Source organism: Aedes albopictus, chromosome 3 (assembly GCF_035046485.1).
Source record: "Aedes albopictus strain Foshan chromosome 3, AalbF5, whole genome shotgun sequence".
Taxonomy (NCBI): domain Eukaryota; kingdom Metazoa; phylum Arthropoda; class Insecta; order Diptera; family Culicidae; genus Aedes; species Aedes albopictus.
The window spans coordinates 124,814,095-124,832,575 of NC_085138.1; the positions used below are offsets into that span (position 1 = coordinate 124,814,095).

Here is an 18,481-nt window from a genome sequence, read left to right on the forward strand (position 1 = left end):
TCGACGAGAGAACATACACCGCTTGGTAATTGAAACAGAACCAACAGAAGGGAAGAAAAACTGCCGAGTGGTTCACTTATCACTTTTTCGTCCAAACACTGAATATCAGATGTTGACTGTTGATACCAATTTTTATGATGATTTTAATTGTGAGACACCATAACGGGCGTTAACGGGTTAAGATTATTTTGGCTCTGATAATGAATTACCCTCCCCAAGTAGACTTTTGTGTTTTGCCCAAAATTATAGCCATTTATGTGAACCGTAGACTTCACCTGGAGATTCCCCTCCAACGCTTAAAGCAGTGGTCCTCAGGCGTACTGTCTACGCGGGCCACAATTGAATTTCACAAGAAGGCTGCGGGCCGCAAGACATTTAAAAATTTATTTTGATAAAATTTTAATAGAAGGTTAAATTTTGACGTACAAGTCATCCTTTACATTCATCAGAATAATGTTTTAGAGTTACTGATTTAAAACAGCTTTTTGTTTCTTTGTATCTTTTGCTTGGGAATTAATTCTTTACTTTTTAAAAGGGCTTTGATAAAAGTGTCTGCTTTTAGTTTTTGAAATCTTTCTAATATACTCGAAAATCAGATCGCGGGCCACACTAAACCTTCTCGAGGGCCGCATGCGGCCCGCGGGCCGCAGTTTGGTGACCACTGGCTTAAAGTCTACCTAGCTTATGGACAGGTAGTTTGAAGATGCGGGACAGATCGCTGCATAACTTGTAAACTAGATTCAACGATACGAAATTAGATAGAATAGGAAATCCCTTTTCCATACAAATCAAAAGCAGCGGCCATTAGACCACACAACTCGCTGGTTGGTTGACACCCTTTCACGGACACCATCAAAATACACAGATCCATTTTCCTTAAAAATCTCTTTATTCCCGTCAGTACAGTACAGTAAAGTCTAGATCCGTCCAGCAAATTATGTTATCATACACATTCCGGACCCGGACTGTTATTTGACCTTTATTTTATTTTTTTTTTTCTCTACACAGTAATAAGGTTTGTTCTGTTTCTACAAATTGGATTTGATAGTTGGTTGATTGGTTGGTTCTCTACAAGTCGTTGTTTGTCGTACATAGTTAAGGGAGACAGATTGAGAATAAAAGACATTGCTAACAACAAATTTGCGGAAGCGGAAAAAAGTCAATCGTTTCTAGCAACATGGCCACTTGGTAGCTTTTCGGAGCCGTTTCTTGTTTGGGCTCCGTTTGACTGGATTTCGATAAGGTTAATGTTTGATTTTTTTTTTCTCTCTTGGTTAAAGACTTGTACGCTAGGCTCTCTTTCTAAAACATAACAATTGAATAAACTAAGGAAAATCCGATTCGATCTCTGTCGCTGGCTTTTCTTACGTCGCCAAACAGATTCGATTTGATTGATAACAGCTCTAGGGGTAGTTGTAACGCATTGGGCGATTTGGGGGCTTAGCTGTCCGTTTGTGAGGAGAAGAATTGGGGAAGAATATTCACAGTGCAGCTATAACAGACCTCTAACCAGCCAGCAGCAGCGTGGAAGGGTTATTTGAAATAAAAGTACTTCTTCTTGATTAAATATCAGTGATACGGATTGTTGGCGTTGTGGTACTGCTGCTGCTGTTGTTGCTGCTGAAGGAACTGTTGTGGCAACTGTTGATGCTGATGCGGGTGGTGGCTGTAGTAGTGGGAAGACCCTCCGTTGACCATTCCTCGAGCTGCGTGCGCCGAATGGATGGCATTGGCAGCGTTCATGCTGTTCGGATTCTCCAGTTCTTCGAAATATTTCCTAGCGTTCCGGATGTTGATCAGGGTTGCTTCTGAGGGAATTGAAGGATCCGACATGATTACCATGACGTACGTGTTGCTAGTGAACGTGTCAATGAAGGCCGCGAATATGCTGTTCCGCACTTCCATGGAGGAGAACTTTGCACCCAACTTCGAGCAGGACAATTTGAACTGTTTGATTATGTTGGACACTTTTTCGAACCGGTGGCTATCCCTGTGCTGCTTTCGTTGACAATGTGAGATCACCAAAAAAGTAGCTCGTTCAAACAGCAGAACTTCGTCGGCATCCACCACATTGGCAAAGTAATTCAGCGAATGCTCCAGAGCTTTGACGTTCGGGATCAGCTGATATACGATACTACTCCACGCTCGATACAGCGTTTCGTCCCAGATGCTTGTCCGAAAAGCGGTACATTCCAGCGGCTTCGACAGTCGCTTCAGGTCCTCTTCGCGCTCCTTAAAGATAATATCACGCTGATCCTCGGCAACCAGATCCATTTTGTGTACCAAGCAGAAGATCTTGGCATCCGGCGAGTTTTGCAGGATCGCCTCCAAGCAGGACTGGTAGTAGTGCATGTCCTTGTCCAGCTCGCGGCTCTCCACGTCGAACACGTAGATGAGGACCTCCACATTGCGGAAGATGTTGTCCTTCTGGGAAGCAAAGTACTGTTCCATAAACGATTCCTGGCCCCCGCAGTCCCACAGGTTGAGGACCAAGTTGCCCAGGAAGCGCACGTGCGAGTGTTCGACATCGACTGTAAACAAGAGAAGAGAGAAAACGTTTGTATGAAACATGACATTGCTAGGCTCTGCTATGAATCAGAACGATATGCAAAGATTTTATGCGAGTATCCACGATACAATGGTAAGCTTAAAAAAAGAAAATTTCTCCTCATTATAAATCTGTCAAGTGACCTGAGACCTGTCAAACATTTTTAAGGTTATTTTGTGGTGAAAGGCCTGAAGTACACATGGTCAAATATTTGACAAGGAAAGAGCTCAAGAAACAACATCAGTTTAGCCTATTACCCTATTATGTTAGGGCACAATTGGTGTCCTTTCCAGAGATTGCTCCATGATGTCCATCTGGGTACTCCTCCAAGAACTTCCTTCTGACGATCCTTCTTCTTCTTCTTCTTTACGGCTCTACGTAATAACTCGCACTTGGCTCTTCAAGAACTTCAACAGTTTAGGGCTTTCTTTGCCTGTCCTCACCTGAATTTTTACACTACAATCATTTTTACAAAACCTTTTTAGTGAAATAAATTTCACGCAATTTTTTACACGATTTTCTTGAACTTATTTTTACTTATTTATTTATTTCGTCAATCATAACGTAGACTACATATATACTTAAGGATGTATCTATATCCTATTGTATCTTAAAGAGTTGAAATATTTCCTTAAATTTGTTGATGATATGGTCAAATCAATGAATTAAATGCTTTGGCTGTTTTCCTACTCTCCGCATTGACCAATGTGGCGCTAACTTCTATGCGCGAAAAATAGCTAAAAGTAAATCGCAAAAATATTGTATGGCGAATAGCATCTAAAGGCGTATTTCAGTGGAACACATTATTCGAAAAAATATTTGGTAGCGGCTGTGCACAATGATGACCGGATGCCTACCAAATATTTTTTCGGTAAAAGCTTGTCATTTCGAGAAATTTGAGTTTAGATGCTTTTCGCCATACAAAATAAAATGGATTTACTCCTGCTGATCAACTGTGGGCGCGCGCCAAGCTGGTAGTCCATTGATACACAGTGCTGGTTGTAAAGAGACATCATTCGATTCAATGGACTAAATTTGGCATATTCTCTTCGATGATTGTTTAAAGCAAATAGATTTCTATTTCTCAATTGTCTAGTTGGAGCATAACAATTTATACACGATAGTAGATTTGCCGAGTCAATGCGTTGCGATACAATATCATTTACAAATGAGGCCATAGCAAATTCGCGGCGTTCCATCAAGGTCTGGATATCTATAAGCAAGCACCGAGCCTTATATGAAGGCAACGGGAATGTGGTCCAGCCTAGATTGCGTAAAGCATATAAGAGAAACTGCTGGTTGAAAATTGAGACTGCACAAGCCCTTCAAAGTTTGTATGAGAATTACTATGGGAAAACGATGTTTTTCATACAACCGACCCTAGTATTTCCCCAAGTGCCATAGAGCATTAGTTGACCCTTGGTACTTCTATGCTACTCTATCAGCTACCACTTTGCCAAAGACTGCGTTCAAATCGCATGCCTCATTAATTAATTACCGATTTTTATCCAGCATCGAAATCTTTACTCATGATGGTTAAACTATTCGAAGGGCATCACTGCATTTTGCAGTGAAACATAGTAGCCATGATTTCAGTGTGCTATCTTTGGCGCCATATGCAACAATGTTGCCTGCTGGGAAGCTGGAGGATTACTGTTAAAGTTTGTCCAGTTGGATACAATTCGATAACTATGTAATTAATGAGGCGTCCGATTTCAATACGGTCTTCGGCAAAATTGTAGCGGATAGAGTAAATAGCCTAGGAGTACCAAGGATCAACTAACCCTCTGAGGCACATGGGGAAATACTAGGGTCGATTGAATGAAATACATCGTTTTCCCATAGTAATTCCCATACAAACTTTGAAGGGCTTGTGCAGTCTCAATTTTCAACCAAATGAGCTCAAATTTTGGGAGAAGGCATAGAATCTGGTTACAAATCGAATAAGCGGTGTGGAACCAAACAATTTTTTAAACCACGCTACTAGGTACAGGTTAGTGTTGCACAAATCCAAGCAACCTTCAAGATAACGCCATGAGCAAATCTGTTCTGTCATCACCATCCGGCGAATCATGATGGATTCCCTGTACGAGCGCTGTCGAAACAATAAGCTCATTTTCACCAAACTTCGACCGCAAACTTCCCCGGAGAACACAGACGACACTAGGTCACTGAACGGTGGCGGTTCCAGAAACACGGATCTCGAGGAAATATTCACCCGGAGAAGCACGGGAGCTGCCACACGACTAACATCGACGTCGCGAAGGCATCCAAACAATGACGGAGATGGCACCGAGCTGGATTCCGACCTGGACGAATGCCGTTCCGAGATGGGGTCGGAAATATTCTCCGAGGCCGGGAATGTTACCAGAAGGAACCCCAAATTCAACCGACTGATGCACCTGATTCAAACGGATAAACCTGCTTCGCCTCCGCCACCAGAGCCAACCAAATCACCGGAAACGCCCAACACGACACTGGTCCCTTCGGAGCCGAACGAGTCGATCGCATCGGTGAAAAACACCGAATCCAGTTCCCGCGTGAACAAACTGTGCGGCAACTTCTACTGGAACCTGGTGACGATCATTTCCGTCGCCTTTGGATTCGTGTTCACCGAGTTGGTCCTGAAGCAGACCGTAAAGTTGTTGCAGGTGGCGAAAGTGTGGATCGAGCATGCTGGAAACTACCTGTGGAATAATTTTCTCGCCCCGATGGGGACATCCGACGGGAAGCAGTGGAGCAAACCAGGTACAGGGACGGCAGGCGTAGATAACATTCTACTGCTGGCGCTGGTTGTTCCGGCTGTGCTGATCTTGGCGGTCCTCTACGCGATTGTTTGGGTTCTGTACTTCGTGAATGTGATTTTGTTGACGGAAATACCTTTGTTTTAAATTATGAGATTTATTGATGGATAAAACTACAAACTTGTAAAACAGAAACCAAGAGACATTTTTATTAATGTGTAGTTCTTGTTGCCATTGCCGTTGTCTTCAAGATTCCTTAAGCCTTTTTACGGCATCATCAGCATCGGCAGCCATGTTGGATATGAGCCTCAAAATTTCAAAGTGATAATTCTCTGTCACCAAAGCAAATATTCGTATGAAAAAGTATCATCCTATACATAACATGATAACGAAACATTGCAGCTCATTTTTGACAAAACCAGTCTACTTGGGTTAAATCAAGTTAATCACGTGTGTAATGAACTTAATGTTTACTTAGATCTATTATTTACCAGCTGCACAGAGAACTTTCATGTAGACAAAGCCCTTTATCCCTTATGGAAAAATGAGAAACACCATATCGCTATTCATTGAATATTCATAGAATATTCATTGTTGAATCATCCTGTCTCCACACGACCAATTGACTGCGGATTTGAATTAGCTTTCGATTTTAAAAATTGTGACTTCAATAGCATTCAAAACAAACTCAATGAAACGGATTGGCAAACTTTATTAAAAAACAATATGAATATGAGTTGTAGTGTGAACATATTTAACGAAAAGTTATTCGCCATATTGGATGGAATAGTACCGAAGAAACGTAAAAAGATGACGATCAACTCTAAAAACCCCGTTTGGTTCACGAGAGACATAAAAAAGTTAAGAAACCGAAAACAAAAAATGCACAAAGCTTATAAAAGAAATCGTTCCGCGGAGAATCTAGAGCAATATATTAACATTTGTGAGTTGCTTGATACTGAAATTAGGGTTCGTTCAAATATTACGTAACGCTAAGGGGGGAGGGAGGGGGTCTAGCGCTGTGTTACGCTTCATACAAAATTCCAAAATTTCCCATACAAAACTTGTTACGTGGGGGAGGGAGGGGGTCTAAAATTGTCAAATTTTGCGTTACGTAATATTTGAATGAACCCTTAAAAGCGCATACGAGAGTTACAATACGAAAATCGAAAACGACGTGAAGAATGACCCAAAAGCTTTCTTTAGTTTTGCCAATAGTAAAATGAAAACTAATAACTTTCCGTCGTGCATGGTGTTTGAAGAGGTTGTTAGTAGTGATAGTCAAGAAATCTGCAATAATTTTGCCAAGTTTTTTCAAGGTAACTATATCGCATTCAATGATTCTTTCGATCGAGAATACTTCGACTATTTGCCAGAACATACAAGTAATATTTCAGTCAGCTCTATCACAGTGCAGGAGATCTTAACTGCATTAGAAGGGTTGGATTCTTCAAAAGGACCAGGGCCGGATGGAATACCTCCTTTTCTTTTGAAGAAGCTCGCTACCTCTTTCGTTAAGCCCTTGTTTTGGCTTTTCAATAACTCTCTTGCTAGTGGTGTATTTCCATCGCAATGGAAGCAATCGTTTCTAATATCAATCTTTAAATCCGGTAAGCGTTCCGAAATCAAAAATTATCGTGGAATTGCAATTATCTCATGCATTCCAAAGTTATTCGAAGCCTCCTCCTCTCTCCTCTCCTCTTCTTGGCGTAACGTCCTCACTGGGACAAAGCCTGCTTCTCAGCTTCAGTGTTCTATGAGCACTTCCACAGTTATTAACTGAGAGCTTCCTCTGCCAATGACCATTTTGCATGTGTATATCGTGTGGCAGGCACGAAGATACTCTATGCCCAAGGAAGTCAAGGAAATTTCCTTTACGAAAAGATCCTGGACCGACCGGGAATCGAACCCGTCACCCTCAGCATGGTCATGCTGAATACCCGTGCGTTTACCGCCTCGGCTATATGGGCCCTCGAAGCCATTGTAAATAAAAAAATATTTAATCAGGTCAAAAATGGTATTACAAATAGTCAGCATGGCTTCTTTAAATCTAGATCCACAACAACTAATTTGCTTGAGTTCGTGAATTTCACTTTTGCTGCTATGGACCGTGGAAACTATGTCGAGGCGTTATACACTGATTTTATCAAAGCATTCGATAGAGTTGACATCAAACTATTGCTTTTCAAACTACAACGCGCGGGATTTTCAAGTGAACTTCTGACATGGATTGAATCATATTTATCAAACAGAATACAGTCAGTTCAGTTTAAAGGAAAGATATCTAATCACGTCCATGCAACATCTGGTGTTCCACAAAGCTCACATTTAGGGCCTTTACTTTTCATTTTATTTGTTAATGATGTAACTCTCAAATTGGAAATAATGAACAAGGCAGATTTAGCAGAATTTCAACGCGAGGTTGATGTTTTTCATAATTGGTGTCTAAAAAGTCTGCTTGATATAAATGTCAAAAAGTGTTACATAATATCCTTTACAAGGAAGCGCGAGCCATCCAATTTCAACTGCTTGCTGGGCAATGAACAAGTGGTAAGACAAACCAAAGTAAGAGATTTAGGTGTATTACTAGACTCTAAGCTTTCCTTTGTTGATCATTACAATTCAGTTATTCATAAATCTCAAAGTATGCTTGGCTTTATTAAAAGATTCAGCTATCATTTCAAAGATCCTTACACAATAAAGACTCTATATGTGTCATATGTGAGATCAATACTAGAATATTGTAGCGTTGTTTGGTCTCCATATCAAGATGTTCATTCAAATCGTATTGAATCTGTACAAAAACAATTTTTACTGTTTGCTCTAAGAAAACTAGGATGGGCATCCTATCCTCTTCCGTCGTATGAGTCCCGGTGCTTGCTTATCAATTTAGAAACTCTTAAAAAAAGAAGGGAAATTGCATGTATAGCTTTTATAAACGATCTCATCTCACAACGCACTCAATCGGAAGATTTATTAGCGAGCCTAAATTTTTATGCTCCATTTCGCTCTTTAAGATCACGTAACATATTTCAGCTCAAACCGCTACGAACTTCATATGCAATAAACGGACCAATGAGCTCATTAATGAATATATATAACAAATACTGCGAATTAATCGATTTAACTATGTCAAGACCACTGCTAAGGAAAGTCCTAAATGGTAGATCTAATGACACATAAAATGTTATATAAGTATCAATATCTGTAAATTTATACATTAAGCTTGTAGTCTACAATGATTGACGAAATAAATAAATAAAAAAAAATATATGCTTACTCGCAGTGATTGAGATGATACTTTTTCTGCTACGTTGCTGCAGAATTGACAGTTTTTTATCACTTCAAAAATGCGAGGCAAACAATCATTGAAAAGCAAAAAGTCAATGATTCGTTTGAAAACTTAGTGATGCAGTAAGACACCTTAAGCTAATGGTGAGTGTAACAAAAATATCTTCCACACCTATTCTCAAACCGAGTAGGTGAGAAAATCTAACGAATAACACATGCTGTTATTAATAATTGAATTACTGAAGAAAAAAAACTGATATTGAGATAAGAGGTAAAACAGCAAAAATAATATCAAAATCTAGTATGGAAAAGTGCTCAATAATAGATCGTTAAGATATTACAAGATCAAAGCAAGAACAGACAAGATTGGTCGCCCTTTTTCTTGAAAAAAAAAATAAAAAAATGCCAACATCCGGCATCGAACCTACGACCTTAGGATTCACAGGCAATATAATTTTATGTGTTGATTTTTTTGCAATACTTTGTTCTGGGCACTTTTATAGCAGCCAAAAACTCACAATTTTGTCGAAGACGCTAAGTTTGTATCTCATCGATTTTCAAAGTTACAACTGCTTTTCCATAAAAAAAATCGAATTTTCAAAATTCAATAAAAAGCTTCAAACAAAAAAGGTACCCGCAGTTTTTTCACCATAAATAGAACAGAGTACGATCTTTCCAATGCAACCGAGAAATTGAAAATCCATTTGCTTCTTTTTGAGACATGACTTTTTGGAAGAAAAAGCGATTTTTCGAAGAAAAGTGCCAATATCTTTTTAACTATGAGAGTTAGAACTGTGAGCTCTTTGGAAAAAAATATGCGTCGTTGATAGTTCTAAAAGTGCTCGGAACAAAGTATTCACGAGAAACAAACGAATCAAAAGTTCTTTCAGGAAAACTAAAATTCATGGATCACCCTAACATGATTTTTTTAAACAATATAAGTTAGGAACCATGAGAGATAGAATAATAGTTCCTTCGACAAACTTGCTCCAGATAATTTCTTTTACAACTTTGTGGAACATTTTGTAAACGTATATAAAACTATTAGAAAGCAGATGTTTAGATCAGCAAAACTAGATAGACCACCCTCATTTCACAATAATGAGAAAAAAAGTCGAAAAATGAGAAGAAACTTTCCCAAAGACACCATGTATCTAAAACTTATGGTTTAGGCACAAACATTTTTGTCTTCGTAAATACGGCTCTGTAACCATATTGTGCACTGTAGGAAATTCATTCTGAGAATACATCCAGAAATGCCTTCCGGAGATTCCTCAAGGAATTCCGCAACCTCTCCAAAGAATTCTCATCCAGAAGATTCCTCCTGCAGGATGTTCTTCCAGTAATTCAGGTATCACCCACAGAATTTCTCCAGAAATTCCGCCAAAAATTCCTTAAGGAGCTTCTCCGTGGATTCCTTCGTGAAATCCTCCTAGAATTCCTCCGGGAGTTCCTCCAAGAAAATCTCCAGGAATATTCCCAAGAAATTCCCCCTGAAGTCCCTCCGTGAGTTCCTCCAAATGTTCCTGCAGGAGTTTATACAAGAATTCCTCTGAGACTTCCTTCGGAAAATTTTCCAGGAAATCTCCCAGGAAGTTCCTCAAAAATTTCCTCCAGGAGTTCCTCCAAAAATTCCTCTAGGTGTTCCTTTAGAAATTTCTTCAGGAATTCTCCCAGTAAGTTCCTTTGGAGTACCACCGGAAATTCCTAAGAGAGTTCCTCCAGGAATCCTTCCAGGAGTTCCTCTAGGAATTCCTCCAGAAGTTCCTCTAGGAATTTTCCCAGGAAGTTCCTCCTGGACCAACCCGGGAGCTACTTGACAGCTGCCGAACAACGTCAGCGTACCTAAAAATTTTGGTCCGGGTGGTACTGTCAGATTCAAAGCGGCAAGCGCTACTTTTGATAAGGACGAAAACCGACAATAACAAACCGAAAAAAAATATTAAAACATTAAACATTTGTTGTTTCCGTTTTTTTGTGGTATAGGTAAATGCAAATTAAGTGCGGCATGATGAATTTGTTTACTAGAAGCGAAAATTATATCTATAAAACAAGTAAAGGCAAAATAGTCGGCTTTTATAAAATTAATAAGAAACTCGTGTTTTCTTCTAGCGCGGTTATTAAGCACCAGCAAGTAATAAATTAGGTTACTTGTGCTAACATTTTACAGCTACATATCTGGTGGCCAATCCAAAATGGAAGTTAAAAATAATCATTTGCAGATTTTTTTTTGAGTTTGATCTTCGGTTTGGTCTAGCATGCACAGTCACCAATTAATATGGAAGACCGTTTAAACATGTGTTTTATTGCATTTTTTAAAACACCAATAAAAAAAATCAAAATAATTTCAATTTAATGAACATTAGTTTTTGCACGTCTGTTGAATACGTCCTTTTGATACGAAGCGCTAGCCTCTTGTTGGCTTCCACTCACCACGAAACAAAAAGATGTTTTCGCATGGACAAAAATTGTTGCGTCAGTGAAGGAAGGACCCGTTGTTTACGAACAGTAGCGACATCTGCGATTTGCAAGTAGGTACGCGAAACTGAGCTCATCTGTCAAGTTACGGGGGGGTTGTCCTGGACTACGCAGAAAGTTCCTGACAGAGTTCCTCCGGAAATTTCTCCAAATTTTCCTCCAGGAGCTCCTACGGGAATTTCCCTGGGATTTCTTTCACAAAATATTCCGGGAATTCCTTCAAAATTTCCACCAGGAATTCCTTCCAAAATTCCTACACAATTCCTCGAGGAATTCCTCCGAAAATTTCTCTAGGAATTCCTCTGGAGGAATTTCTAAAGGGAGAAATTCTTAGAGGAATTCCTAGAAGAATTTCTAGAGAATTTTTTAGAGAAATTTCGAAAGGAATTCCTAGAGGAATTTCCGGAGGAATTCCTAGAGGAATATCGGGAGGAATTCCTTGAGAATTTTCTGGAGAAATTCCTTGAGACATTATGTCGGAATTTCTAGAGGAATTCTGGAGAAATTCCTAGAGGAATTTGTGGAGGAATCCCTTGAGGAATTCTGGACGAATTCCTAGAAAAATTTGTTGATAAATTACTAGAGGAATTTCCGGAGGAATGCCTACCGAAATTTCCGGAAGAATTCCTAGCGAAATTCCCGGATAAATCCTAGAAGATTTTTCGGATGAATTCCTGGAGGAATTTCCGGAGGAATTCTTAGAAGTATTCCTAGAGGAATTTCTGGAGAAATTTCTAGAGGAATTTGTATAGAAATTTCTAGAGGAGTTCCTGGAGTAATACCTAAAGAATGTTTTGGAAAAATTCCTAGATGAATTTCTGGAGAAATTCCTAGAGGAATTTCTGGAGAAATTCCTAGAGAAATTTCTGGAGAAATTTCTAGAGGAATTCCTGGAGAAATTCCTAGAGGAATTTCTGTAAGAATTCATAGAGGAGTTCCTGGAGGAATTCATAGAGGAATTCCTGGAGGAATGCATAGAGGAGTTTCTGAAGGAATTCATAGAGGAATTCCTGGAGAAATTCCTAGAGGAATTCCTGTAGGAATTCCTACAGGAACTCGTGGTGGAATTCCTAGAGGAACTCCTGGAGAATTTCCTTGAGGAATTCCCGGAGGAATTTATAGAGGAATTCCTGGAAGAATTCCTGAAGAAATTCCTAGAGGAATTTCTGGATGAATTCCTAGAGGAATTCCTAGAGAAATTCCTAGACGATTTTCCATTTCCTATTCCATTTAATATCTGTCCACAAATTCCTCTAGGAGTTCCTCCAGAAATTCCCGGATAAATCCTAGAGGATTTTTCGGATGAATTACTGGAGGAATTTCCGGAGGATTTTTCGGATGAATTACTGGAGGAATTTCCGGAGGAATTCACAGAAGTATTCCTAGAGGAATTTATGGAGAAATATCTAGAGGAATTTATACAGAAATTTCTAGAGAAGTTCCTGGTGAAAATCCAAGAGGAATTTCTGGAGAAATTCTTAGAGGAATTCCTGGAGAAATTCCTAGAGGAGTTTCTGAAGGAATTCATAGAGGAATTCCTGGAGGAATTCATAGAAGAGTTTCTGAAGGAATTCAAAGAAGAATTCCTGGAGAAATTCCTAGAGGAATTCCTGTAGGAATTCCTACAGGAACTCGTGGTGGAATTTCTAGAGGAACTCCTGGAGGATTTCCTAGAGGAATTCCCGGAGGAATTTATAGAGGAATTCCTGGAGGAATTCCTGAAGAAATTCCTAGAGGAATTTCTGGATGAGTTCCTAGAGGAATTCCTGGAAAAATTCCTAGACGATTTTTTGGAAGAATTCTTAGAGGAATTTGTGGAGGAATCCCTTGAGGAATTCTGGACGAATTCCTAGAAAAATTTGTTGACAAATTACTAGAGGTATTTCCGGAGAAGTTCCTAGCGAAATTTCCGGAGGAATTCCTAGCGAAATTGCCGGATAAAATCGGATTTTTCGAATGAATTCCTGGAGGAATTTCCGGAGGAATTCATAGAAATATTCCTAGAGGAATTCCTGGAGAAATTCCTAGAGGAGTTGCTGAAGGAATTCATAGAGGAATTCCTGGAGGAATTCATAGAGGAGTTTCTGAAGGAATTCATAGAGGAATTCCTGAAGAAATTCCTAGAGGAATTCCTGTAGGAATTCCTACAGGAACTCGTGGTGGAATTCCTAGAGGAACTCCTGGAGGATTTCCTAGAGGAATTCCCGGAGGAATTTATAGAGGAATTCCTGGAGGAATTCCTGAAGAAATTCCTAGAGGAATTTCTGGATGAATTCCTAGAGGAATTCCTGGAGAAATTCCTAGACGATTTTTTGGAAGAATTCTTAGAGGAATTTGTGGAGGAATCCCTTGAGGAATTCTGGACGAATTCCTAGAAAAATTTGTAGATAAATTACTAGAGGAATTTCCGGAGAAGTTCCTAGCGAAATTTCCGGAGGAATTCCTAGCGAAATTTCCGGATAAAATCGGATTTTTCGAATGAATTCCTGGAGGAATTTCCGGAGGAATTCATAGAAATATTCCTAGAGGAATTTATGAAGAAATTTCTAGAGGAATTTATACAGAAATTTCTAGAGGAGTTCCTGGAGAAATTCCTAGAGGAATTCCTGGAAGAATTTCTAGAGGAATTCCTGGAAGAATTTCTAGAGGAATTTCTGGAGGAAATCCTAGATGAATTCCTAGAGGAATTCCTACAGGAAGATAGAGCCATCGCCATGGCTTTCGCATACCTAGTTTTAGCACCATAGTTAAAATGTCCTCGAAGAGGCTCTTCCAGGGCACATTTCGGTGGCCACAGGTTGAACAGTGGTTGGCCATGGAGGCTATTGAACGTTTTTACGGTGACCAAGATGATAGATGTAAAACATCATGAAGAATTGGTTGTCCTATGCCTTGTTTTGGTGCCATGAAAATAATGGAGCATTTACAAGCCGCTAATAAGCCCAGTGGTCCTCTACGGAAACGAGACATGTATGCATGGTTCATGTCTCGTTTCCGTAGAGAACCACTCTGCTTATTGCTAGAGGAGGACCAGCAAGCACTCAGACATTTCAAGCAACGCACGATGGGTGGGCCACATGGAGCGTGATCTGGTGTGACAGACGTTGGGGAGCTGCAGCTGCAAATCGAGTATTATGGCGGCAAGTTTTTGATTCAGTGTTATATGTGGGCTTCCTTGGCCGAGCGGTTAGCGGCGTCAGTCGTTTAAGTGTCTCGTAAGCCTCGGAGTGTGGGTTCGATTCCCGCTCCAGTCGGGGAAAACTTTTCGTCAAACGGAAAATTCTCCACTGGGCCACTGGGTGTAATATGTGTTGTCCGTTGTCGAATGTTTGTAGTGTTCAGTCTGTAGAGGCCGCAAGGTCGAACACGGTGTAATTGTCTTTTAAAAAAAAAAAAAATCATGTAGATAGAGCCTTCGCATGCCTGGTTTTGATGCCCTGACTGAAATGTCCATGATCCAGGTTCCCACGTGGGTAATTTCGACGTCCGCAACAGGACCAGATTGTGTTGGCCGGTTCCACATGACCATCAGTAGTGGTAAACAGTTATGCACAGAGCTCAAATGGGATTTCATAACTATTTTTTATGTATGGGTGAAAAAAAACGGCGATCTAGCAACCCTTAGAGCTGTCATCTATACTTGGATAGCAGGCGACCCGATTTAATCGACTCGAATTATATTTAAAATATCCCCCTAAATTTATTCCATACAACGTTGACCAACTCTACTGGGCATAGTGTATCATTGTACATACTTGCCTCACAATGTACAAAATCATACAATGGCAGGCGAAGAAAGCCCTTCAATTAATAACTGTGGAAATTCTCAAAAAACACTAAGTTGAAGAGAGACAGGCCAAGTTCCAGTGGGAACGTAGAGCCATAAATAAGAAGCATAAGAATAAGAAGAACAAACTGCTTTATGTATTTTGTACCGACTTTTCGAACCCTCTAAGCAAAATCAGTTATGTACTTTTTAATTCCGCCCTACCTTTGACACAGAGTAAAGTGGGGCAAGAGATTCTTTTGAAGTTTTTGAGCTCAATTCAAATTATTTCTTTCGAGTGTCAAAGCTTTTGAAAAAGAGTCTTTCATTCCAAAAATTATGAAACTTGATCAATATTTCGAAAAGTTATGACAAAATGTTGGTTTTTGGTTGGTTGAAACATGCTATGGTCCTTCCAACACATGGAATGGAATTGTAATGAAATCGAATTCGATATTTTATTTTAGGGCGTGACTAGGCATATTTTGAAGATGCTTTAGCATATATGTATAACTTTTTGCGAAAAAGATTTGGAAATCATATTTTACACATAGAGTAAAGTGGGGCAAAAGTTCGAGTGGGGCAAGAGTTTCTTTTGAAGTTTTTGAGCTCAATTCAAATTATTTCTTTCGGGTGTCAAGGTTGTTCGAACCCTTTTTGAAAAAGAGTCTTTCACTCCAAAAATTATGAAAATTGATCAATATTTCGAGAACTTATGACAAAATGTTGGTTTTTGATCAAAAAATTATAACATGCGATGGCCCTTCCAACGCATGGAATGAAATTATAATGAAATCGAATTCGATATTTTATTTTGGGGCGTAACTAGGTATATTTTGAAGATGCTCGCACATGTATAACTTTTTACAAAAAAGATTTGGAAATCGTATTTTACACATAGTGGGGCAAAAGTTCGAATTGTGGGGCAAAAGTTCGAGTCATGTGGCAACTTTAGGTGTAAACCTAAAATTCTGCAAAATGCACATATTATCTCTAAGAGTGATGGAATTAGTGAGAAAATTCGATTAAAGTTGTAAAAAAATGTTGTTTTATCTGAATTTGGCGGAAAACTACTAATTTTTGGTGCAGTAAATTAAACCCTGATTTGGGTAAAATCCAAATCCAATTTAAAAAGTGTATTCCAGTTCTAACATCAAATATTAAGTGGTTTCAGGTATTTCTACTACCAAAGTGTCAAAACAGTGTGCTACGGTTAGCGAAATTCCACAAACACTAGATTCGAACTTTTGCCCCAGTGGTGGGGCAAGAGTTCGAATAAAACACACACATACAAAAAGTGTTGTAACTCAAAATTAAAAAGACATTTGGCGTAACTTTGTTCAGCAAAATTTTAGCTCATGGATGGTAGAATCACCATACGGTATTTATTTATTTTTATCTGCTTCCATTTTTTGAAATGGGTTGAACTATCAACTAAGGTCGAACTTTTGCCCCACCTTACTCTAGTGGGGCAAAAGTTCGAATTGTGGGGCAAAAGCTCGAGTCATGTGGCAACTTTAGGTATAAATCTTAAATTCTGCAAAATGTTTATATTATCTCTAGAGTGATGAAATTAGTGAGAGAATTTGATTAAAGTTGAAAAAAAATGTAGTTTTATCTGAATTTGGCGGAAAACTACTAATTTTTGGTGTAGTAAATTTAACCCTGATTTCGGTAAAATCCAGATCGAATTTTAAAGTGTATTTCAGTTCTAACATCAAATATTAATAGGACAGATCTATGAAGTACTAGATTTGTAGTAATGAGCTGAATTTTAGTATGGTGAGAAGGTCAATTCTCCGTTTCTGCAATAAAATGGTGCAAAAAGCGTGGGTATTATGATTCTTTGCCTATTTTGATGCTGTTTGAGTAAAACTTTGGGCAACAGTGTTGTTATTTTCTCCATTTCTTGCAACATAAACAACATAGTTATTCAAAATTTTGCTCAAACAGCATCAAATTAGGCAAGGAATGATAATACCCACGCTTTTTGCACCATTTTATTGCAGAAACGGAGAATTGACCTTCTCACCATACTAAAATTCAGCTCATTACTACAAATCTTGTACTACACCGAACGTGCCCCATTGGTTTCAGGTATTCCTATTACCATAGTGTCAAAATAGTGTGCTACGGTTAGCGAAATTCCACCAACACTAGATTCGAGCTTTTGCCCCTGTGGTGGGGCAAGAGTACGAATAAAACACACACATACAAAAAGTATTGTAACTCAAAATTGAAAAGACATTTGGTGTAACTATGTTCAGCAAAATTTTAGCTCATGGATGGTAGAATCACCAAACGGTATTTATTTATTTTTATCTGCTTCGATTTTTTGAAATAGGTTAAATTTTCAACTAGGGTCGAACTTTTGCCCCACCTTACTCTACGCGTATTTCGACTACCACTTGTAATCTTCCTCAATGTCAGTTATCCACTTGTGGATAATGCTTTTATAGTTTACGTCTTGCGGTTGTGTCTTGTACACACCCCTTTTTTCTTGTTTAACTCCTGTGGAGCCCGGGGCCATCCAAAAACAAATTTTATTATTGTCTTTACTAATGAGGTTTACAACCCTTGGTTAATTCGCGTCAAGAAAATAAAAAAGCATCGAACTCAACGCATTTTGCTTGATTTCAATGTGAATCATATGTATAAAAACCATCCAACAGCAACTTTTTTTTTTTAATTTGTCTTGTTTATCGCGTTAAAAGTTTAGTACATTATCTTTTTGAAATCATATGACTATTGAAATACGAGCTTGATACAATATTGATTTGCAAAATTTTGTCAACATTGACAATAACATCAATGACGCAATGCGTAATCAAATTAACCCTCCCAAGTAAGGCACCCGTACATCCTACTTACTTGTCGCTCCCAGCCGCCTTGTATCTCTGGCAATGTAGTTGGCAAAGATGATCGATCGCATACTGGTCTTGCCAGAGCCACTTTTGCCCATCAGTAGCACCTAAAAAGCATCGCATATTATATGTAGTCATAGAGCATTATCATCATAAAAGAACGATGGGCATTTTCCACTGCATTCCTCGGGATGATGATTCAGAAGAACCGCGGCGCTACTCCACGCACAGCTGAGGCGAGGCGCACCATCATCTGTATGCACCCACAAAGGACGGCAAAGGAAAACATCACACCCGAGTATTATTATCAGTAATGTTACCTTCTTCTTCATCTTGCTGGCCGTATCACTGCTGCCTGCTACGGGTTGCCTTGCGTTCTTTTCTCCTAAGCACCCCTACCTAAGGTTCCCTGACTTAACTGAGCTGATCGAACGAAACTTGATCCCTTCGAAACCTTTTACCGTTCGTCGGAATCCACACTAATTCACCGCGTTCCCGATGTTTACCCAACCACCCTCAATATAAACGACGCAATTGCACAAATTACATCTAAAACTAACTGCCCAAAATTTGGGAAAATCTACGTCCTACGGACGAATTCCGTCTTGTCTCTGGCGAATGTTATTTGACTTTTGGTGGATTATGGATCCTTCATCGTACGTACCACCACCACCACCAACAGCGCCACTGTGCCTTTACACCGTAGAACGACGAGCAGTAAACCATACAAATAACGAAGATGGCCGTGTGTGCGTTGTTTCTGTGATAACCTTTTGACGTTCGTTAGCTA

The 18,481-nt window shown here is 39.3% G+C and overlaps 1 protein-coding gene across 1 annotated transcript; it reads right to left on the reverse strand.

The window, feature by feature from the left end:
- Positions 1-982: 982 nt before the first annotated feature.
- On the reverse strand, positions 983-18,370 carry LOC109405054 (ras-related GTP-binding protein A). The gene is made up of 3 exons (XM_019678053.4): positions 18,012-18,370; positions 17,699-17,798; positions 983-2,531 (listed from the first exon to the last, which is right to left on the reverse strand). Exons 1-3 carry the CDS (start codon positions 18,021-18,023, stop codon positions 1,570-1,572), a joined length of 1,074 nt encoding a protein of 357 aa, XP_019533598.2. The 5' UTR covers positions 18,024-18,370; the 3' UTR covers positions 983-1,569.
- Between the last annotated feature and the right edge of the window lie 111 nt (positions 18,371-18,481).

Excerpts from the sequence above, each read along its gene's own strand:
- LOC109405054 (XM_019678053.4), bottom strand. Across the intron at positions 2,532-17,698 it reads AAGGCGGCTGGGAGCGACAA|TCGATGTCGAACACTCGCAC; the intron begins GTAAGTAGGATG and ends TCTTGTTTACAG.